Source organism: Hermetia illucens, chromosome 2 (genome assembly GCF_905115235.1).
Source record: "Hermetia illucens chromosome 2, iHerIll2.2.curated.20191125, whole genome shotgun sequence".
NCBI classification, from domain to species: Eukaryota; Metazoa; Arthropoda; class Insecta; order Diptera; family Stratiomyidae; genus Hermetia; species Hermetia illucens.
In genome coordinates, this window is record NC_051850.1 from 172168175 (window position 1) to 172192690 (window position 24516).

Here is a 24516-nt window from a genome sequence, read left to right on the forward strand (position 1 = left end):
ATGCTATTGGGAGGCCACAACTCCGGTGATGTGACATCAGAAAGGGTAGCACAAATGACGGTGAGTCCTTGCAAATAGCCGGTCAAACTATTGGTGGAAGAAAGAAATCACACAGTTGCGGTATGTATGCTTTCGAGCAAAAAGGATCTACCACCCGTCAAGAAGAAGACCAAACTACGACGAGAAACGCGAAATAAATGCGAACCTTCGTCGTAAGCTCATTCTTAACCACGTTGCTTTCAGGAATTTTCTGTGGAGGCAAACCAAAGCATTGCACAGCATTGTTGTGAAGAAGGTGATAGGGCAAACACTATAACTGACCTGCCTGCATCTTCTACGCGATATAGTGAAGGCGCTCTTTCCTCCAAATAAAGGGAACACAAAAAAAATAGATAAGTATTGGATGTCTACATAATACCTGCGGTGACTAAGTAGGAACTTGCAGACGTTTGCTGGAGACTTGGTGATAATAAAACTCCAGGTTTGGGTGCTGTCATTGCTGCTGAGTCGTTAGAGCACAAGCGTGTCGTACGGAAGGTCGCGGTTCAAATCTCATTGGTGGCAGTGGGATTTGTATCTTGATTTGACGTCGGATACCAGTCGACTCAGCTGCGAATGAGTACCTGAGTCAAATCAGGGTAACAATCTCGAGCGAGCGCATTGCTGACCACATTGCCTCCTACAGTATACTACTGTAATGTACCATTACGAATGAAGTCCTCTAACACATTTCAAGCCCCTGATCCAAAATGGATTGTTGCGCCAACGATTATTATTATTATCAACCCGTAGTTTAGCTGGTTTACCAGCGTATTTGAAGTCCGCATGTTAGAATGAATTTGCCTCGGCTGGTGGAAGAGGCAAAAATGAGTTTCGCTACAGAACCTCAAGAAGCAACCACGACATCTACCATCATACCGCCCGATTTGCCTTATCGACACGGTAGGAATGGTGCTCGAAAGGATAATCTATAATAGACTCATCCATATCATAGAATCTAGGGATGATCCATACAATTGGTTTTCTTCAATTTCATTCAACGATCGACGTCGACCTCCAAAAAGGGCTGTGCCTAGTTAACAATGGACGTCAAAAATGTGTCCCTAGTTACTTGACTAAGTTTCTCGATTGTTACCTCTTGGAAAGGACACGTTGGTACGATACGGATGAGGGACCCAAGCAGTACACCGACACAGCAGAAGTACCACAAGCCTCAATGTTGAGTCCCCTCCTGTGGAACGTGATGAAAAACGGGGTCCTTGTCCATCCAGTGGCAAAGGAGGCCACGATAATCGTTTTCGCAGTGGATCTGAGAATGTTGAAGTGTACGCTAACGAAAACATTAATTCCATAAAAGCGTGGGTAGAGATGGTTCGGTTTGACGTTTCGAAACAAATTCGAAGGTAGTCTTGATTACCCACCGTAGACCAAGGAATACGATTCTTGGTTGTGGCCACATAATCATTTCAAAGTCGGTTACCAAATATTTGGAGGTAATGATTAACGCGAAGATCAATTTCAGGGGACACTTAGATTATGCCTGTAATAATAATACCAGTATATTGCTAGCGGGGATTAAAGCCAAAAGAAACAGATTACTTCTGGAAGGAAGTTCTAATGTGTGAAAGCGATTAGAGGATGGCAAACATGGCTTACCGCTTACTGGGGTCAAGGGTATGCAGCGCCTCCAGAACAATCTCAGGCGAGGCAGCATCTGTTATTGCGGGAATAGTCCCCCCCCCCTCCCCTTCTGGCAAGTTAGGCACGCTGCGTGCATGAAAAAAGGAGAATGAATTTACCTGAAACGGATACAGGGCGGGAGTCGATGGAAAAGTGGCAGCAACGGTGAGGTAACTCGCGGAATGGCGGCTGGACCGACACTTTGATTTCCCGTATTGAGGAATGGACGGCATAAGAAGATTGATTACTACCTTATACAATTCCTGTCAGGTTATAGTGATTACTAAAAGTATCTGCACCGATTCAGGTTGAATGATTTTCCCTTTTACCATGAATATGGTTACCCACCTGAGTGGCTTGAGCAGGTTCTACTGTCCACAAGAGGAGGAGCTCGGAGACCTCTGTAAAAATTGGCATAAGCTCGCAGAACATCATGGGAAAAGTTCTGAAGCCGGGTTGGTTTTAGTGGGTGAGAATCCCATAAACTTGCCGCGGCAGTGCCTCTCTAAGATTGTACTTTTTCAGTCTAGCGTGAGCAAAAATTCTCAAGATTAATCCAATTTCTAAGGCTGATATCTCTATTTCTAATGCAATCAACTTAAAATCGGTTAAAATTGCAGAGATAACATGAAATACCAATCAAATTTTTAGATGAATTGTGTGCATTTGTCCCATTAGTACATAGCACATAATATATGCATATATTATGTGAAAATACCCACTTACAAGTGATATTGAAGTCTTGAATTTGAAAAGAAGCGACAAATTTGGCCTGTTATAATTTTGTTAGTAATAGTGCAATTTCCACCAAACTTAGTAGAATCATGCTATATAGTCTATATTTCTGCAAAGTGTCGTCGTAGTAGGATGAACTTGACGGGGGCTTTGCAGGCAATAACTAAAAATTATAGTAATGCACTATTATTAACTTTATTTGAACTGACCTCGGTAAGGGGGTATTTTGGAGCCTAGGCACCATCTAATGGCAGCCACTTGATTTGCTTCAGATTCTTCGGTTAGTAAGTTTCTGAGAATGGATTCGTTAAAGAAATAATAACTTTTAACCCCCCGCACTCCCTACCTTTCCAAGAAATGTCAAAACTAAGACCAGCTTCGGAAAGTACTAACCGAGACCTTTCACATGACTATATTTGATGGAAAAAAATGTGCACCTCCTTTTGCATGTATGGGAACCCCTCTCAAATTCGACGTAGAATTATGTAACTCCCTGTATGGGTGAGCGTTCACAGTTTCCACCTTTCCACCAAGTTTGCGCTTGACAGACAGACAGACAGACGGGCAGACAGTAAACCGATTTTAATAGGGTTTTGTTTCACACAAAACCTTAAATTCCGCTTTGAAAAAGTGAAACTCGGTGCTAGAGGAATAAAATTATTGAGTAATTACAAACCAAGCAAGGCGAAGATCGAAGTAGACTCTTTATGGTGACCTCCATAAGTTTAGTTACAGTGACTACAATTCTCCTGAAGACGACGGTGAAATATCAATTAAGACATTCCTTAACCAACTCCTTTTTAAAATAGACGAGTTAGCCAGTTACCAAATAGTCATCCCTTCCCATAACTGCAGTAGGCGCATTTCAACAAACCCCACATATTCCGTGTGCTAGCTTATAAGTATCCCTAATCTGTCTGCAACTTTTGTTGAAAATCTGCATTTTACATATGTGTATCATTGAATTTTGATATTTTCCTTGAAGTTGGCTTGAACACCTTTGCTCGTACCTGATTAGGTTTGTTATTTGTTAAAATCTCAGCTGAAACCCTGCAATTAATTTCTCTCAAAAAAACGCAAACTATATTCTCCATTTACACTTCCTACGTGATCTTGTTTACACGATCAAGACGCCACATTATCTTCAAACCTTCATATTGTATTATATTCGTCTGTATATCCTCATTGCTACCCAATCCTTTGACCTGATCTGTTTCATTGCATACCTGGACAAGTCTTTTAATGATGGCAGGCGCTACAGTGAAAGGGTTTCTCGAATCGGACTATCGCTCATGTTGGCGGGTAGGCCTGCTTCCTACACACCCATAAATTGTCGCTTATACGATAATCAAACAGCAAATCATTCTGAGTCTTCAGGAATTTATAAAAGGAACCGAACCTGATGATGTTGCCGTAATAAGACCTCCGCACAATAAAATCCAAACCAATGAGGAAGGATAAAATATGAATAGGTGTAAAGGGGCGAAATTGCAAACTGAATGTTGACCTTTTTTGAATTCAAGTGAAATTGTTAGCTAGTCCGTGATGGATGCGTTTTGACAATCTTAAGTTGTCAATTCTAAATAAGCAAAAGTAGAAATCCTTAAATGGTGACATTTGAGTGGTTCCCATATGGTATTCTTCTTCAAGGTCGGAAATTGAGCATATCCCTTTTTACAATTCATCCGGATTATGCCCATCTTCCATTTTCCCAAAACACTAAAATAACACCCCGAAGTCCTGCTCGAATGAATACCGTAATTATGTACGTACACCTCTTGGAAAACCAAAATTTATGTTTCCTTCCCAACAACCCCTAGCACCCTGGTTTTCGCTATACGTGTAAAATCAAAAGGAACTTAGTGTTGAATTTTTTTGTGGACTTCTCGTCCCGTGATTGCATGCCCTGAAGATTTATTTCTGAGCCTTCCCAATTGAGCCTTTGCCGTAGAACGTTGACCCGATTTTCGAGGAAAATGTAGGCGAAATTCTTTCGTATCTTCTCACGAGATATGGAACAATCATCCAAGTCTTCAAATTTGTTTTCTCTTTTTCTTATGCCTTTCAAAGCAGATTTTTGTTTTTGCCCATTCACATTGGCAATGCAGTATGAGGATGCCGGGTTCACTGATTTTCTCTGGTGGTCACTTGCGCTTTGGGTGGTTCGCTTTAGGTTAGAGATTTCGTGCTCGCTTTGTCAATGGCCACGGCCGAGAAACGAGTTCCTGAAATACATTTTCCATAGGTAGACAAAATTAATCATAAAATTGTTTGTGTCCAATTTAGGACCTTCGGTGTTTTTCTTTTGAGTGTCGACCGGTTACAGAAATACAACCCGAATTCCGGCGAAAAACGGATTATTTGCAGATAGATGAAAGGAATTCCTATGGCTAGACTGAAGTAACCATTAGAGAACAATGGGCATAGTCAAGGGATGTTGTGCAGCTCAAGTGTCGTTGTAGTGTTTGCCATTCTTGGGAATTCAGGCATTCTAGTGTAGAATGAGCCAGCCATTCAATGAAATCAGAAACATATTTCAATCAACTACAACAATGCATGGAGAAAATGAATAAAATTTCAGAATTCGGGGCTCAACCCATATTCGGATGAAGAGAGGTGAATTACTTTTAAACAGAGAAGATACTTTCGGACTTTTCACAGCGTAAGAAATCACTTTCCAGCCGAGGGTGGTCAATATTTTTATAAACTGTCACATATCTCCTTTACATGTCATTGTTACTACCTTCTATGTAAAGAAATACTTCATGCAGGTCTTTCCAGACTTTCCACCTTTGCATGCTCATAAATATATCATACGTTCTCAAATTACCCATTTTGTAGAAAAGATACGTCACTTCCAAATAAGAATTTTGAAAGAGTGCAATCCGTGGGTACATGACTTTTTGCGTGAGATCTGAAAGCTAACGAATCCATATAGCCGACTCAGTGAACTCAGTCGCGAAAATTGGAATAGAGAGGTTAATTCATTGGAGTGTACATTTCACATATCGTCTGAACAAAGCAATGACTGAAGCAGATAATCTCGTGAATTTTTTATAGGCGACGTCTTGCAGACACATAACTTTCATTGTCTGATTAAAAATTCATAAACACAAAAGTTCACGGAATTTACCTGCTGGTGACTTTCTCATAGGTACAGGTATGAGGTAGTCTGCGATCCTTGGCAGCTGAAGGATGACAATGATATTTCATGGTAATTGACTAAGAAGCGAAAATAACTGGTCGATATATGGTACATACTATAATAGCAATAGACGGTGGGAATGTGTGCTGAGAATAAGAAATTCGCAAGTGATATATGGTATATCTGCGTCTGCAGATTATAGCAAAAATGTGATAGCTGAAATAGTAATAACGCCGAAATAAAGATAAGAAGGTGCTTAAGTCGCATCTTAGATGTAAATATTGGGGAATAAACAGCTGAGGAATGTATGGAAATTTTTACCCCACTGAATCTTGCTTCATTTGTAAATATTAAAGCGATTTACATTGAAACAAAGAAATTGATTTATTATTTTAAGAGGGCACTAAATTTCGATCTCAGATAAAGTAAAAATACTAATGTCCAAAATTATGGACCAAAAACATTAGGTTAGAAATGGTCAGATAGATTCATTATTAAGAATGAAACTGCAATAATAAAGCTCGGCGTTTCAAAGTAAACCTCAGTTTCGACGATAACCCCTTCATCGGTGCTAAATTTCTGTCTAGCAAGCATTCTCTTGAGGTCTGAGAATGGGAAAAAGTCAATTAAAAGAGGAACGAAGGCGGGTACGATTTCGTACCAGGGTAAAGGTAACTCATCAGACGCTGCCTCACGTCTGTCCTGGGAGCAGCGTGACCGAAGCGGCTCGCAGATTTAACACGCTCCCCTTTATAATTCGTAGACAGCTAGACACCTTTTTTTCCAGGAATTGGGGAGTCCAAAGTCCGCATTCACTTGATGCTGCACCGGACCAAATGCAGAGCAATTTGCTCGCACTCCCCATAGTCCACGGTTTCCTCTTTTTGGATTTAACAACCAAGGTTCAAAAATTAAAGGAGGGGCGGTCCGGCATCAAGTGGATGCGAACTTGGGACTCCCCAATTTCTGAAAAAAAGGAAAAAGTCACTGGGGGCCAGATCTGAAGAATACGGTGCCCAATTAATGCAATTTTGCCATCGCTTTCATTGATTTGTTACCCTTTGCATTGTCTGGATGAAACAGCACTTTCCTTTTCTTCAAATGGGGCCGTTTTTCCACGATTTCATCCATCAAACGCTCCAATAAGGCTATGTAATAGTCGCTGTTGATGGCTTTTCCCTTCGAAAGATAGTCGATACTGATGCCATAGCCTTGCCAGCCGACTGTTGCGTTGTTACACGCTTTGGTGGTGGTGGTTGCCTCTACGTGCATCGTTCAATTTAGCAAACCACTTCTCAACGGTTGATTTTCCAAACAGTATTTTTTTTTGTCAAAAACTAATGCATTATTAACACACGATATTCCTTTTTATCCATTTTAATTAGACTGACAAAAGTTGCTTCATTCTAAATACTCTATCCCAAAAACTAATAGTTAGACAGCTGTCAAATTTGGACACGTGTCTTTTGAAGGTTAGGCTTAACTACTAAACTTTCCAATTAGTATCGGCCAAATGGGTTCGGACAGACAGGGCGATGTTATTGGATGGCAACAATCCTTGTTATGAGCCGATTTACACCACCCAGTTGATAGCCTGGTGAAGAGCTAACGTGAACGACAATAACGACGACGGCCCGACATGCCAAGAACTTATAATTTGGCAAACGATTCGGAATACACAGGTTACCCATGAGCTGACAGTTGTAGTATCCTGTTGCCTTACTACACCAGAGTGACATTTCGTGGAAACGGCTTTCAAGTTAATGTTACAACCGCCTCCGCCCCGAAAATAATCTTGGCAGGGCTGCAAAAATGTTCAAAGCTAACATATAACACCACCAAGTTGGCAGCGCAGGCATAGTTGAGATGGACTCCTGACTAGCGGCTGCTGACTCTGAATACAAACTCTTATAAGGATTTGTGTTTACCTGCGCGTGACCTCCCCACTGGCATAGGCAATCACGGGGATCACTAAAGGCGACTGCAATTTCTAATGAGGATAGTGACTTGCGGCTGGGACCCAAAATTCAATGACAACATCAACAACAACGACAGCAATAGTTACGACGACACAATCGTCAATAGTTGAAATTTTTAGAAGGAGCGGCAATACACCACGACCATCGCTGCTGGCAGCAAGAAGCGTGAAGTTACCACGCGATGGTCTCCTGCAGAAAAAATAGAAAGGTCCACTGTCCACTGGATGTGAAAAGACGGCTAGTGGTGAAAAAACGAGTCACAACATGGAAGGGACCAAAAAGGAAAGACGCCTTTACGTTAGAGGTCGGAAATAGGGCCACGAGAAAAGATGACAAAGGCCGAGTTGCGTGACACTCCTTAGTCCGAAAAAAAGAGTGAAGATCTCCCTAACCAAGCGGAAACTCAAGTCATCTCAACGCTGAGGATGGAATTTGTCCAAAAGGCTATCAATGGAGTCTTGTGTGATCCTACGGAAAATGAAGGCCACTACCATCGTCCCGCGAAATATCAATATGGATGATGAAAATGGCACAATGGAGTTTGAGCAACTCCAGGATTTTGTTATACACCAGCAAAATTCGTGGAAAATAACCAAAAAAGAGCTGATGAAAAAATATATCACTAGCGCAGCACAAAGCGTGGTACCCTCAGTCCGCTAGAGGGAGAACAAACAATCGATAAAAGGAGACGAGGAGAAAACAGCGTGTATTGGCGCCCAAAAGGAAACTCTATCTTAGGAAGATACTGGTGGACGGCTGAAATTGTAGGTCTACAAAGGAACTGCCTGAGACTTCGATGGATTGCTCAGTGAACAAGAAGTAAACTTTACATTCGCAAAATGTAAGAGAGCGAAAAAGAAACTCCGCCAGAAATCAATAAGCAGAAAACACACTGATAGCAGAAGCTAGTCAGCGATGTTAACAAGCAGCTATGGGCATCGCGTACAAGCTGATTACCAGAAACTCGGAACTCATCGATCACTCATTCCATGGAAGCAGTGAGGCACTTTTTCCTGTCCATCCTATCTGATCTAACACTGTCGAGAGTATTGAGGAAGGCCCTCTCTTTACTCTAAAACAACTAGGGGAGGCGATCCTGTCCATGAAAGTCAAAGAAACACCACGATCGGATGGTATTCCCTGTGAAGTGATGAACTTGCATTCAAGCATGAAGTATGTATGGTTTTCCTTTCCGCTGGAAAGTTGAGAGGCTTGTGTAAGGGAAAAGGTGATCTAGACGCACCGACAGCATACCGTCCACTCAGTACCATGGACACAGCGGGGAAGCTGCTTGAAAAGCTCATCAAGCCAAGACTGACTGGCGCTTTCGATCTAAATTGATGCTATTGAAGAAGTAGTCGCAGAGATGAAACTGGTTGAAGGACACAGTTACCACTGTCGGCGAGTGATGTCGCTTGTGACGCTACATGTATCCATCCTTGGTTTTGCGACCTTTAGGCGTGATTAATCATATTCTGGTCAGATACGTGGATGATATTGCAGCACTGGTCGCCGCACGCATGGTTGAACAAGTTCATCGCGATGATGCGGCGAGTTAGCAGATGGATAGCTAAACACGGGTTCTCCCTAGCTCTGGGGAAAACCGAAGTCGTTGCCATGACCAGGGAGAGGGTTCAAACTGTCCATCTTTACAGTTCCGAGATATGGGCTGCCTTCCTCAGTATGGTGAAGCGCCTAGGGTAACGCTGAGTGACTTTGTGAGTTACGTTTGCTAATATGATAGTACCAAGAATAAGAACGGAGATTTATATACCTCAGATAAGGCGAGGGAAATAAGAAAGCCGTCGCTGGCAAAAACGTGAGATTGACTATTACCTTATCCAGCTGCTTAACGGGCACTGATATTTTCAGTCTTACCTGCACTTAATCGGGAAATCACGGTCGCCCGAACGCATTTATGGCCGGCACAATTTTTTTTTTCTACAGAATGTGGGAGCGCCATCCCACATGGAGGGGTGCCAAGTGTCAATCGGAGCTTTTCCTTTCAATGAAGCTTTTGAAAGATGACGACTGACAAACTTATTGCTTTACTGGCCAAACCGCTACCACACCTAATCCTCCCACCCTAGCTATCTACATAGTCCCAATGCCGAATAATAACCATTCCAAAAACAGCATTCTCTGTTGAGTAATCATTTAGTATCACACAGTCAGATGGGTTATCACCGGAGGATTTTGTAGTGTTTGAGTCATGTTTTTGCCGTTGATTCCAGGCGAAATGTTTTTTTTTTCGGGTCAACTATTGAGCCTGCCATAACGTTAATATCATCCGTCTGTACCACACCATAAATGCACTAGGCCAGCGTGCTAGCGATGGTGATATGGATCCTCGAACGGCAAATTGAACAGCATGGAGCGAGGGCACCTCTCTGTTTTATGTCTGAGCTAGGCTAGCTGTTTTTGGATTTTAACTTGGGACTCGGTGTTATCTATGGTGGTAAAGGTAATGCAAAGTCATATTCTGGGCCGTCAAAAACATATGATAATGCGTATTTGGTTGCTAAGTTAGGATTTAATAGCTTCCGGAAGTACTGTTTCCACATTCTTTGATTGTCGTTAGAGTTGCCCATTGTTCCGTCCTTTTGCTTGCGGATGTCTTTGGGGTGCCTTGTTTTGATTTATTAGCGTTATATTATTCTTGGCGACTTGAGTCCTAAGTCCCCATTAGACCGTGCAATAACCGAGGTGGTTGCGGCGTCAGTTTCCCAATCTCCACGTACCCTCTTCAATATGTGCGATTGTCTAAGAAGATAGACATGTAGTACAGAAGGCCTACAGAAGGCCTGGGTCCTGGAATTATGGCTTCCGCTTTAAAAAAAAAACCTATCTACGTAGTGACGAGCTGTTTCAGTTGGGAAGTAACTGACTCCCACAATTTAGTGCACGGACGACTCGTTTGCAGCCAAGGCGTCGGCTTTTTGAGGACAGCTGAGGCTGAAATCTGATAGTGTCGCTTCTTAGGCTTATTAGGCTGAAGAATAAATAAAAATAGAGAATTTAGGCTATAAATAAAGCTGTTCGGGTCCAGCCAATACCCAGGAATCGTTTCTTGTTGAAAATATTTCCAGGTAGCAGCACATACATTCGTACTTTGTGGTTTTCAATTATCGACGATATACGGATTTCGACAATTTTAACGAGCTGAATTCTATGAATGCTATACAGTTGGGAAATTTACAAGCTTGTGACCAGCTGTCGAGGCTTCTATATCAGATTCGACAGGTCGCAAATCTCAAAATCAAGTAGCTTTGCTGTAGGCAATCAACATGGATGTCACAAGCTCTTTAAACCATGAGACCATAATCTTCAAGGTGAATTTTTTTGAATAAATTAAATGTATATAAAATATAAGGTGAAGATCTGAAATAATAAAAAACTTTTTGTTTCTTTTTCGTTGGTGTGGATATTTATTCTTGCAAGTACCGATATCTCGGGAACCACTTGCTCTCTTCATCATTGCTCATCTGTAGGCTTATTAGTTGTATTTATACTATATAAGATATTCTCCGCTATCTTGCTAGGCCGGATAGTCCCATACGCCCAGAACATCATTGGACCATACCAAAGAGGCTTCACTACAGGCAAATCAGCAACAGATCAGATTTTCTCTCTGCGGCAAGTGATGGAAAAACTGTTGGACTATGGATAACAGTTGCACCATCTATTCATCGACTTTAAAGCCGCTTATGATAGCATAGCCAAGGTAAAACCCATGTATTCCTCGGAAACTTGGGTTCTTAGCAAGAAAAATTGCGAACACTTGGCCGCGTTCGAGAGAAGAATCCTACGAAGAATTTTTGGCCCCCTACATAAGGATGGACAGTTCCGTAGCCTATACAATGACGAAATCTATGAGTGATACCATGATCGTCCGGTTGTGGATAAAATCCGGTACAATAGGTTACGGTGGGTGGGTCACTTAATCCGTATGGATGAAGATGATCCCGCCCGGAAAGTCTATAAGAGCAATTTCTATGGTAGGAAAAGCAGACGAGGCAGACCCTGCCTGAGACAGCTTTTGGGGATATCGAATTGGTGGACCTCGGCGCAAAACCGGGATGTCTGGAGTTCCTTATTAAGGCAGGTCTAGACCGGATACCGGTTGTTGCCCCGTTAATGATGATGAGCTTTTTTTTTCATCGATATCCTCTTTGAGGTTCCATAATTATTAAGGGAGTGACCGCCACAATTTTTCAACGACATTGGAGAGAAAGGCTCCCCCTCCGTATTCTCCCTGCTCCTTCCGGGAGAAAAGTTAAAAGTTTACTCTTACTGTTGTGACATCAAGATAGTCCAATTTGTGAGGAGTCATGGTTTTTTATGGACAATAACCGCCGCAACTCTTCAAGGTGGTTAGAGAGGAGGAATCTTTTTATTGCATATCCTCCTAACCCAGCCCTCTACGGGAGTAGAGTTGAAAAGAGAGATTTGAAGAGAACGAACCTTATCATTCCCAGCAGCATCTAACCTACCTGTCTTCTTCCGAATATGTAATGTAATATGTAAATAAATTTTTGCCTCCCATTTTTTGGGCAATTTGTACTTTGCTTTGATACTTCAGCTTCCATTTCCAATCGATGTTGAAAATTTGTTGAAAGCAATTCGGTTTCAGCATTCTAATTCCTGTATTTGGAATTTGCATCTGAATTATGCTAAATACCTTTTAAAGTGCCCCACAAAGTTAAATGTCCCCAGACAATACGATATCGTTCCTGGTTTCCACAATGCACATTTTTTTTAATTAAAATACATTTGAGGAAGTTGATACTGTCAGGGTGATTACTCGCCTGTTAAGAACCATTCATCTTTCCAACCATTCTCAAATGATTCGAACGTACGATGGATGGCGACCCTAAATCAGATATGGTACATATGCGAAAACGCTCACACGCTCATCAAAGGAATTTTCTGTGGTCTACCGAAAAATTCCTCGAACTTACTGCAATCTCAAAGGACGGCAACCACTTGAATGGGAATATAACATAAAAAAACTGAAACGGTTTTAATGATTATGGGATGATGTCGTGTTGCCAGTTTAAGGCTACCCCGAAATATTAAAAGTGGATTCTTGCAGATGCATTCCTGCCATCAGGAAAAGCCGGAGAAGAATCACTAGCAAGTGATCCTTTTCAACCAAACTATAATCCGAAACAGTGACAGTGGCAAAAGATGGTAATACCATTTTGGTAAAAAGATCGGCGCGCTAAAATATTTCTGGTCCAGACACGACCTTAACATCTTTTGTGGGAAAAGAAAAGCAAAGGATGCTTGGCTCGAAAAGGAACTATAAAATCAAAGAGACTGTAGGCGCTGCACAGTGTTAACTACTTTAACAAACCAGAAGATTAGTCGGTCATTCATCCAAATAAAAGGTCTCTTGCGCCATGCAGCCCCTCAAGCGTAGTCTTTCGGGGTCATCTACTTGGGTTTTTTGGAATCTTCTCAATGCTGTCTGTCAATTTAGAACCTCTCGTCTGTGGCGAATATTGAGGAGACCATGTTCTTTTTTTCGAGTGGCTAGGCACATATCCTGTTAATATTGACTCAAGTGCATTAGGTGCTTCCTTCTTAGCGCTGGCCTGTTGATTTTCTGAGATATTTCGTGGAGATATTCGGTCGTATCGGAATTTAAGCTGGATACATGAAGTTTGTTGGTATGTCTGTATATGTATAGATTAAATGTATACATTAAATGTTGATATCAAAGTGGGACCCAAATTTATCTTGGAATTCCGGATGTCTTCTTAACGCCCTCTTATCGAAGCTAACTCGGGTCGGCGACTTTTTGATGTCGATGATGACGGTAGTGACATATTATATATAGTTGACCATAAATATTTTTCAATAGCACACAGGAAGATTTCTGGTTACATCCAAAAGGAAAGGAACTGTGATAAGCGTTTGTTTGTATGAGTGATTTTCATATCTTTTAGATTTTAATAAGTTTTTAAGTACAGAAAAAACAGGATGGAAAGAACTCATGAAATTCGATAACTGTGGGATAGTCGTCAACGAAGAACATCAAGAGGTTTTTATCTGATCCAAATCGGAAGAATCTTGCATGCAAGTACCAAAGTGCAAAAGCAATCTTCCTTATTACTCCAAAGCAACTTCACTTCAGCGAAACGGAACGCTAGTTCCTCTACAGAATTTTCCAGATAATTTTCAGCTAACTTCTGAGTAGGTTAATCACTTGATGTGATGATTGAGGAAGATACTCACGCATTTACTATAGTCTCAGTTGCTTCTGTTCGCATATCCACATTCACGCCTGAGCAATAATTAATAATTTTAGTGATACAACTCGCATTCCTGCGTAGCTATTGCTGATGTGACCACAATTAGACGCCGCAGACAATGTTCGCATAATTGCGAAATGCGTCACTCCCGGTTCGCGACGCTCATTAACGTGTGCATTGCGTCAATTGTGCGAGCCTTCTGGCTGCTTCCACCTATGAATATGAAGACTACCCCATTCCCGTGCAACGTACGAGTATAAAATCAAAATTTTACGTGTTCATTTACGGTACCTTTTCTCTATCAGTCTGTTGACTTAATGTGGGGCGTTCAAATGGTCCCTGACGTCATTTCGCACGCAATTATCAGTCAGTGCGTACTGCTCCTATTAGTATTCAAGCAAGGTACCACAGAAAGAGTTTTTTTTCTACGAATGAGTTCTGTGACACCCAATTTATCCGGCGCGTGGGATAGTCGACATAGATTAGGAATCAAAAGCGAAATTTGTCAATGGGATGCGTTGAATTTTCTATTGAGAACCTGGAGTGCGTTGCCCTAAATTGCTTTAGAAACGTCATAAGTTATGCTCCCTTATTTGGGTTACATGCGATAGAGTAAAAAAGGTAGAAATAGCATTTAGGAAAAAATCAGGAGATAAATAGACAACAATAAAAATTCATTATAGAGAGCAAACGAAAGGTATCATGACAAAGGACCCTCCAGAAAAATGGTGGATCAGTAAGAACTTAATTCGTGCCTCGGGAGCGAACGCAATAACCAATGTGAATAACGAGTTGGGGTGAAAATCAAATAGATATAATCTTAACATTCATTTTCAGGCGAGATAAGATGTTGGGACTACATAATATTCTTAATGTGATGATCAAAGTGTAGTATAGGTCCCAGGCCGAATTGAATGGATTGGTACCCACGATGGAGCATAAAATCCGGGAAACGCGTGCTAAACCAACACCAACAGCTCTACTACCAAACCCTACCTCCACCTCCACATGGTGACCGTCACTACCAAACACTATCTCCACCTTCACGTGGTGACTGTTGGGAATTCTTTCTTAACGAAAAGCTGTAGATAAAGAAGGATGAAGGCGAGCCTCCCGCGCCTAAAAACTAGACAAACTGTACCAACTGGTCCTCCAGGATAAGGATTAGGTATGGCTGACACCCCTACATGCAGAACCGATGTTACGAAGCCACAGAAGGAGCCTCGGTGGGGGGAGGGTCTGTGAACTAGAAAAGTACAGGGAGCAACCGCACCAGGCGCGCAAGATTTACCAACAAGTCGACAGGATAAACCCTTATACACCTCGATGCTCATCCTGCCGAGACAAAGGGGGAAATCTGATTTAGAAGAATGAGCACCTTGGGACAATGGGTTGAGTACTTTGATGAACTGCTCAACAAGCCGAACATCGGTGAGTTGAAGGGCCCGCCAACTGAAACCGACGGACAAATACTGCCACCACCAAGTATAGAAGAAACAGTCTGTGCAATTCATCGGCTTAAAAATCATAAGTCGGCAACAACCGAATTGGTTAAACATGGAGGGAACGAACTACACCAAGTGGTTCACCAGCTTATGCTCAAGGTGTGGGACAGCGAACGACGATTGGCAACGAGACACAACGAGAGGAATTATCACGCAGTGAAGCTATCATAAAAGTATTACATTGCTGAGTACCATCTGTAAGATATTCTCCGCTATTTTTCTAGGTCGAATAGCCCGATACGCCCAACATATTATTGGCCTACAAGAGGCTTCACTCCAGGCAAATCAGTAACAGATCAGATTTTCTCCCCGCGGCAAGGGATGGAAAAACTGTTGGAATATGGACATCAGTTGCATCATTTTTTCATCGACTTTAAAACCACCTATTATAGCATAGCCAGGATAGAACTGTACACGGCCATGAGAGAATTCGGCGCCCCGACGAAATTTGTTACACTGACTAAGCTAACCCTAACCAATGCGCGAGGCCAGATAAAAGCAGCAGGATCACTTTCGAGACCATGCAACAAGGGTGTAAGACTTGTCTTGCGTCCTCTTTAACCTGGCCCCGGAAAAGATGATCCGCCATGCTGAGGTAAATCCGAGGCGAACCATCCTCTTTAAGTCCCCCCAACTACTGGCCTAAGCTGACGATATCGAAATCATGGGAAGAACAACCCGAGACGTACAAACTGCCTTCATTCAAATCGAGCAGGCGGCGCGCGATCTTGGGCTGCACATCAATGAAGGCAACACAAAATATATAGTGACAACGTTATTACCAAAAACCAACTAACCAACAACATCAAACCGCTCTGGTCAAGCGGGAAGAATAAAGACAGAAGACTAGAACTTTGAGATGGTTGATAATTTCTCCAATCTAGGGTCGAAAATCACAGTCGATAACAGCTGCGAAGATGAAATTCGTCCACGGTTGTTTGCTACCAACAGAGCCTATTTCCGCTTACAAAAACTATTTCGCTCGTCTCACCATAGGATCAAAGCTCTTACTGTACAAGACAATGATTTTGCCAGTCCTCATATATTCTTCGGAGGCTTAGGTTTTTAGCACAGAAAAATTGCGAACTCTTGGCCGCGTTCGAGAGAAGAATTTTTTGCCCGCTACATGAGAATGGACGATTTCCTAGCTTACATAACGATGAAATCCATAACTGTCAGGTTGTGGATAAAATCCGGCTCAATAGGCTGCGGTAGGCGGGTCATAGTCCATAAGGACAATGTCTATGATAGAAAAAGAAGACGAGGCAGATCCTGCCTGAGTTGGAGCGATGGCGTAGGCCAGGACGCCAGAGAGCTTTTAGGGATTGGTGGACTTCGGCGCAAAACCGGAATGTCTGGAATTCCTTATTAAAGCAGGCCTAGATCGGATACCGATTGTTGTGCCGTTGATCATGATGATGAAGACTCAAGAGTTGATTATCTTTTTTTACATTTTGCTGCCAAACTTTGTTCAAGTGATTCTATATATCCTGGGTAATCCCATTTTTTTACGGATTTTGATGCACTGCAGTCTCGTCCTGGGACGAGTGACTGTCTGAATCCCACATCGCTTAGAAAATACTTTATGTTATTATTATTATTATTATCCATTTCTTCCATTCCTTCCTTCCTTCTTCATTCAAATTGAGCGCGGCAGCCTTTCCAATTAGCGAGTTTTAACGCTGCTATAAGAATGACTCTCTGGAATCCATTCTCTATTTCCAACTCTAAAAATGAGATGAGTAATGAAATGATATGAGTGCTCATCGAGATTATTCATATCACTTACACATTTGAGGGATGAAACAGTGGACTGCAGGATAGACTGCGGCGGAATATAACACTCTGAAAGCCAACCTATCTCCTCCTGGTATTGATATATGGCTCTACAGGAGCTAAGGCTTTCGTTTACCAAGATTGTTAGTGGATGTTAATGCAGCACATGCTTAAAAAGGTGATTCGACACTTAGCAACATGCTACGAATCTAAAATGAGGAGTCAAAAAACACCTCCGCCAATCCAGGGTGTTATGCGAAACATGCCCAACGGATAGTTTGTAATCAGGAGCTACTGACTGTAGATGAATGGAGCCTTACCCATACCAAGTCGCCTCAGTGAGTTAGCTCCATCTTACCATGCTGATTCTTGACCAAAAGGCAGAGATCAACAAAAGTACCACAAAAATTCACAGAGAGGAATGTACAAAAGAAACCTAAATCCGAAAAGAGCGAAAATGCCTGGAGGATGGTAGTTGAAGACAGAAGCTAAGAGACCCCCGGCAATACCGCCGACATTACAGCAAATACTCGTAAGGAGTGGAGAATCATCCCAGAACTTGCTATCATGCAGATCTGCAAGAAATGAAGTGTGGAGTAGGTATTCACCGGCATACGCTTTCGACGTCAGGTTCCAAGGAAGTAGAACTGTCTACATGTGCGGGAGATGTTATACAAGGCGAACACATGATGACTGTCAATCTTTCGAAAGCTGCAGTAGTGGAGATGGCATATATTCTGTACGTCTTAATTAACCAGAATAAAGATTTTCATGCACGGTTCTTGGGAGCCTTTAAAAACACTAAAAAAGCAAAGGCAAACTCCTTACGACCAGTGTAAATGAAAGATCCATGGAGACATTTCAACACCGTAAGTGCTGCATTAACTACAGATTTGGTAGACGAATAACAGCAATTTGACATTCCTCGTGCGAAAAAGTAAGAGCTTGCCTCTTTCTTAAATGCAATCCAAAATATCTATGTTTTTCAGAGTTCCTGACTGGAAACCTCGTGGTTGTCCGAGTTTTATTAGAAGCCGGGAGGCAATTGCGGTCTCGCGCTATATCCAGATCCCACCGAAATTAGTCGTTAAACTAGTAAAATCTTACGAAAGGAAGACACTACCATTTGTCTCTGGCTGCGACACCACCCCTTATCATAAGATCTGAGGAAGCAGCTATACTAATCGAAGAGGTCAGTACCTTTCTGAATTTATCCTTAGCAATAGGTCAGAAATATGAAATATAGGAAATACGTACGTAAATAGGCACTAGACATAACTCTATAAAATACTCTGAGAAACGGATTGGCCGATAATTGGAGGATGTCGAATTAGCCCTCAAAATATTGTATCGGCAACTCTTAACCCTGAAGAAATAGTAAAGAATCCCAGAAGAACCGATAGGGACTCTTATGTGCCTGAGCTATAACATGGCTCATTCACAGGTGGGGTGATAGAAACAACCTGGAACTGGAAACAATTGTGAAAGACCTCAAAAGAGGAGTTATTAACGCATATCAGTCCAACTGCCTGGTTGGACAGACGTGCCATGAAGGAACAAAAACTTAACCAAAATAAGAACATAGCTCCAGAAACTCCAAAAGTGCACGAAAGAAAATTGGAGCCCGCCAGGGTACAAAGACGTATTGACGACGTATAGCCACGGGATTAGAAGCAAAACAAAACAGCTTCCGGGAATTCGGTGAAGGGATTGAACAAACCACAGAATTACCCTCAAAATAGGGCTATATTTTCTACCTGATGAAAAAAGGAACATGGGACATCTATCAAAAATGAGGAAGGCAGGCGAAATAAAAAAAAAATGCTTTATGAAATTGCTTCACGTAGCCTGAATGAAGTGGCTTTCCACAACTGACATTCTTTGAAATCGAAGTACCAATGAATGTCTCAAATTCAAAATTTAACATATTGTGGCCGCCCTGTCGTACTTTATGGTTCTGAATGTTGGTCGATTACATTAATGGAGACGAAAATGTTGTGTTGGACCAGTGACATAACACGACATCGGAAATGTTTGCACCGACTGTGGCAAAATTTCGAAAGAGTCGTCTTCGATGACATGGTCATCCGATTCGCGGTAGCGAGATTTGACTTGCCAAGATTGGTCTGAATATCAAAGTCGATGGGAAAAGACCAAAAGACCTGCCGAAACAACGATGGCCTAATAGGCTGGATGGGGATTTTAAAGCCTCCGGACTGCATTCAGATCAGGCATTTGGCAGAGCCAAATGGCGTAAACGATCAAGACAACCCGACATCGCTACTGAACGAGACAATGGCTGAAAAAGAAAAAGTAGACCGGCAACCAGTGTAAAAATAATGTACAACACCTTGTCGAAAAGGCTAAACCCAGTATTGCCAAGTACCAAACCCGCAACTAGCAGATTTACTCAAAAGCTCTAACCAACAATGCTTTCCAACACAGCACAATCTGACAGCAGCACCTACTGTCTCCGAATCCAATATCCTTCGCACTTTGATAACTCAATTGCAATAGCTATTGACAAAAGAAGAACTCCAAAATTACTGTCGTTATGGGCTGGCATCGCATACTGAATGTAAGCACATAACTGAACACCGACCCTCCCTCAGAAAGTAGCTGTCGTGTAATTCGAAAAAAACGTACTATCTAATATCAGTGGAGAGGCTCGCACGAATAATAAAGTTATTATTTAAACTCCATGACGAGGTCAATTGAACAAATGTTATAACCATTCAATTCGGGAATATTGAAGTTGAATTTTCCAGTCAATATATACCACCAGCAACCAGTCGAATACAAACCCAACAATGCCACCATTCTTGAATAATTATCCTCGCCTTGTGTTCGACCCTTTCAACGCTTTCCAAAACCGAAAGCATTCCAATCTAAAAACAAATCCACAGGAGTCTCAAACACTGAAAAATTCGATACTGATATTACAGGCACTTACACAAGTTCCTTTAACCTTCATACGTTCTTCTTGTCATTTCTGACCAAAATTGATTTTTCGTTGACTCTGTATTAGCTGTTTGTTATTCAATGAACTTTAAATATGGTAACTGATAATTTATTTTCTTCCTAAACATGTTAGACACCAGAGTATTTTTAAAAAATGCTCCGTTCTTGCACAGTAAAAAATGTTACGTTTAAGTTCCTTGGGTCAAAAACGACCAATCGAATGAATTTTGCGAATTCTGGGGATAAATTCCAATAGGAAAATTGTTTTCTTGTATTGCATAGCATCCTATATGTGTTGCAATGTATTTCATCATCTTATTGCACATAGCGTGCAATGTATTGCATCATCCTCGAAGGGCTATAAAAGCGCGAGGTCATTGAACAAGTGTATCATTTGGTAAATCGTTGCCGTATAGTTTAGTTGCATAAAAGCATGGACTTTATCGAAGTAGCGGAGAGTTTTAGTGACGAGGACGAGGAAGTATTCGAAATTGAAGATTATGAATCGGGCGATGAAGAAATTGAAGTTTCGGACGACGACCTTGAAGAAATTATTCTGGAAGACCTACCCGAATATTTATCTAGAGACAAAACTATACAATGGTACGAACATCCTTTCCGACATTCACGAAGAAGTACAAACCCATCACTACAACCCGGAATAACACGCTACGCCGCTTCAAGGATCTCTGATATTCAGTCATCATTCGATCTATTTCTACCACCGCAGTTGGAAACGATAATTTTGCGAAATACGAATCGGGAAGGACGTAGAGTCTTAGGAGCCACTTTTGAAGATATCGATACGCCAACTTTGCGAGCTTACATCGGACTTTTGATTCTTGCAGGAGTGTACCGATCTAACAATGAAGCAACTGAAAGTTTGTGGGATGCTGAAATAGGACGTCCAATTTTTCGAGCCGTCATGTCGAACAAAACGTTCAAGAAGATCTCACGATTCATTCGTTTTGATGATCGGTCCACGAGGAGTAGCCGCCGGGAAACAGACAAGTTTGCACCCATCCGCGAGCTGTGGGACTCGTGGGTAGATATTTTACCAAAACTCTACAATCCGCAAAATAATATTACCATTGACGAGCAGCTGGTTCCCTTTAGGGGCAGATGTCCTTTCAGGCAATATATGCCAATGAAACCTGCTAAATATGGAATGAAGAATTGGGTAGCTTGCGACAGCGGTACAAGCTACGTCTGGAATATACAACCTTACACCGGAAGAATAAACAATACACCAGAAAGAAATCAAGGAATGCGAGTCGTTCAAGACCTGACTGCTGGATTGAAAGGTTACAACATTACGGTAGATAATTTTTTTACATCCTATGAACTTGCACAAAAGCTCTTGAAACGAGGGATTACATCAGTTGGAACAATTCGAAAAAATAAACCTTCGATTCCGAGAGTTCTTTTGGAATCAAAGAAGTGGCCTGCACAAAGTTCGAAATTCGCATTTACCAAAGATACGACGTTGGTTACGTATGTACCAAAGAAAAATCGAAGCGTTATTTTACAGAGCACACTACATACTACTAATTCTATAAATAATAAGGAGAATAAAAAACCGCTTATCATCGAAGATTATAATGCGTCGAAAGGTGCGGTAGATACTTTGGATAAACTTGTCGCTTGCTACTCAACGAAAAGAAAAACTAAAAGATGGCCAGTAGCAGTTTTTTGCAACATTATTGATATATCGTGTTATAATGCATTTATATTGTTTACTCAGGTAGAACCGGATTGGAACAAAAGTAAACTCTACAGGCGGCGACTTTTTTTGGAGCAGCTCGGTCGCGCACTGGTGAATCCATATATGCAGATGAGGAAGTCTCTTCCTAGAGCCTTAGCGTCTGCAGACATTGTATTGAAAAGCAGAAATTTAACTGATGACACCAATAACACTACAACAACAAAAGAGGAATCTGCCAAAAGAGGACGATGCAAATTTTGCCCTAAAGACATAAAAACCTCATTTACTTGTAACAATTGTAAAAGGTATGTGTGCAAGCGACACTTTATTGTAAAGTGCAAAGACTGTTAAAACAATATAATGTTTTGAATACTAATAAAAATTATTATCGTTTCTTGAATTTTTTTCATGATTTCTTTACATTTTCTTCATGTGGTCAAAAATGACCATAGGACCCTCAACGCTAGTTGAAAAGAGGGTCGTATGAAGGTTAACATCTCAACAGTTAGTGATGGCCTCATGAACGAAGCTTATTAGCAAGCGTAAAAGATGCAGGAAAATTGTTAATCCAACATTTAACTAAACACTCCAGAGTTCACCTCTGTTCAAGTCACTTTCGCCACAAAAAGAGTATGAAAACTCAAAAGTCTAAACACTTAAGGGGATCTCCATGATAAAGTTGAATGATCATCTTAAAGCTCTTTATATTGTCCCTGCTTATGGTTGAAATCTGGAAGAAAGGAAAAATGATTTCGATATTGAATACAGGGAAAAAGGCCAAATTTCGTAGGTTCAAAAAGGGTGTGCCCTCCAAGGAATAGTGTGAGGAGGCCGAGAGCGGCATACACGACGAAAGGGAAGGCCTTCCTTCCATCTCTAACGCGGTTAAAAACTTGCAGAGGAGGGGTGGGGGGGGGGGGTTATTTTGTTATAATCATAAGGTAAGGTTAATGCTTAATCTTCAAACCCACCTTTCTAACAACGTTGAAAAATCACGGAGGTCACCCTCGCTTAAAAATTGATGGTGCTTCTGAAGGAGGTATGATTTCATTAGGATAAAGTTTTCATTTCCAGCTCCACCCACGGGGTAAGGAGGCAGAGTGGTTAGGGCAATCGAAACAAGAAGGCTCTCTCTCTCTCTCTCTATCGGGATGAAGGCTATTTTGTGATACTTTTTTCAAAAGTTTTGGTTTAGTAATTTTGGAAAATGGACCCTTCTAACATCTGCACTACTAAATGATCTCAAAACTAGGACCTGCTTCGTGAAGTTCGTGAAGTGATAGTCGAAATCTTTTTAACATTTTAGATCTTTTTTCTGAATACATGGGATGCCCTTAAACTAGGACGTTTTGCTAGTCTAAGGGCACACTGCATACTTGGAGGTTCACAGTTTCGAGTCAACAAATATAACTGTTGCCAAAAAAATGAGTGTGACAGATAGACGAATAGATACACCATAAACTCATTCTAATTAAGTTTTATTCTCCACAGAACCTTAAAAATAGTAACACAATTTTTGAAATGTATTGCAGAAAGAATAAGAACAAATAGCGAAGCTGAAAGTGGTCCTACTGAATGCTTACACAAGGTAAGATTTCTTCACGTTTTTCGTATTGAATTGAATTGAATAAAAGTATAATTGCGAAAAATCCTTAGAAATCTTAATTTGATGAATAGGAACCCAATTCTCTAGTTATTTCAGAACTACATATTCTTACGAGAATACCATCGTTTTCCAGTTTCGCTTTCATCGTTTCCTTTAACTAGATACCGCAATTCTCCTAGAGCATTCTAATTTTGGTCAAAGATTGCTCCTTCCACAACTCCAGAAATTATAAAAATTCCAATTATGTTGGACTGAATATTTTCAGATATTTACCATAAACTGAACAGAGAAGCAAAATTGGAGTTATTTTATTTTACCGAAAAGATTCCATTTCGTTGAAGTTATTATGAATGCGGAACCAAATACTAGCATAAATATAAGCGAGCTATGATTAGATTCGACCTAATATTCGCCAGATTCCGGTGAAATTCCTTTACATAGGAGGACGGTTAGTAGGTCTTCTCGTGAAGTTATCTATTTTCATTGAAAGATACACTGCTGCTATGCAGTCTTAATAAATTGTGAATTGTAATTACGATAGAAGCATAAAATGAGCCCCAAGAATCTGGCTTCAGCTTTCCGTTTCCAGGAAACTACTGCTGTCAGATATTCTCTTAGCACGTACTTTCATTTTTGTAAATAACTTACCTTATTACAAACGCCATACATTTTTAGACACCAATTTCGGTACTCCTCCACTCGATGAAAACTTCCTCCGTTTGACTACCAAAAATAAATCCAAAAAAATTTTGTCACTGGAAAAAAACAGAAAATGCATTGTAGTCATAAAATTCAAATCGCGTCCAACTAAATTAGTGAGTCATTGGAATGCAAAGTGGCGATTGCGATGATGGGAAAGAATGTGCCTCGAGCGCACTAAATTTAAATCTAAGAGTTCAAGATACATTATAAACATTGTCGTGCTGTCGTGTAATCGTCGTTTTCCATGAACGAAAAGACATTGCGTCTGCTTCAGTGCATGTTGCATGTTTTGAATGTTGTTTTGTGGCGCAGGAATGCAAGTATGTGACCCCATAAATGCATCGTCGCACATTCCATACGAGAAGAATGGCAATTGCATTGCAAGTGAATGAAACGTTTCTTGAACAATAAAACAGAAAATGCATTGGCCCAATTGCACCTTTTCTTGATTTATAAATGTTT

At 41.1% G+C, this 24516-nt stretch overlaps 1 protein-coding gene across 1 annotated transcript; it reads left to right on the plus strand.

Moving 5' to 3' along the window:
* On the plus strand, positions 1 to 23411 carry LOC119648615 (piggyBac transposable element-derived protein 4-like). The gene is made up of 4 exons (XM_038050385.1): positions 1 to 60; positions 20772 to 22051; positions 23238 to 23334; positions 23403 to 23411. Exons 1-4 carry the CDS (start codon positions 1 to 3, stop codon positions 23409 to 23411), a joined length of 1446 nt encoding a protein of 481 aa, XP_037906313.1.
* Positions 23412 to 24516: the final 1105 nt, after the last annotated feature.

Bases quoted from the DNA above. Each gene is read 5' to 3' on its own strand.
- LOC119648615 (XM_038050385.1), top strand. From the start codon at position 1: ATGCTATTGGGAGGCCACAACTCCGGTGATGTGACATCAGAAAGGGTA. The intron at 61-20,771 runs GTGAGTCCTTGC...CTACCACCGCAG, and splicing joins AAAGGGTAGCACAAATGACG to TTGGAAACGATAATTTTGCG. The intron at 22,052-23,237 runs GTATGTGTGCAA...TATTCTCCACAG, and splicing joins ACTTGTAACAATTGTAAAAG to AACCTTAAAAATAGTAACAC.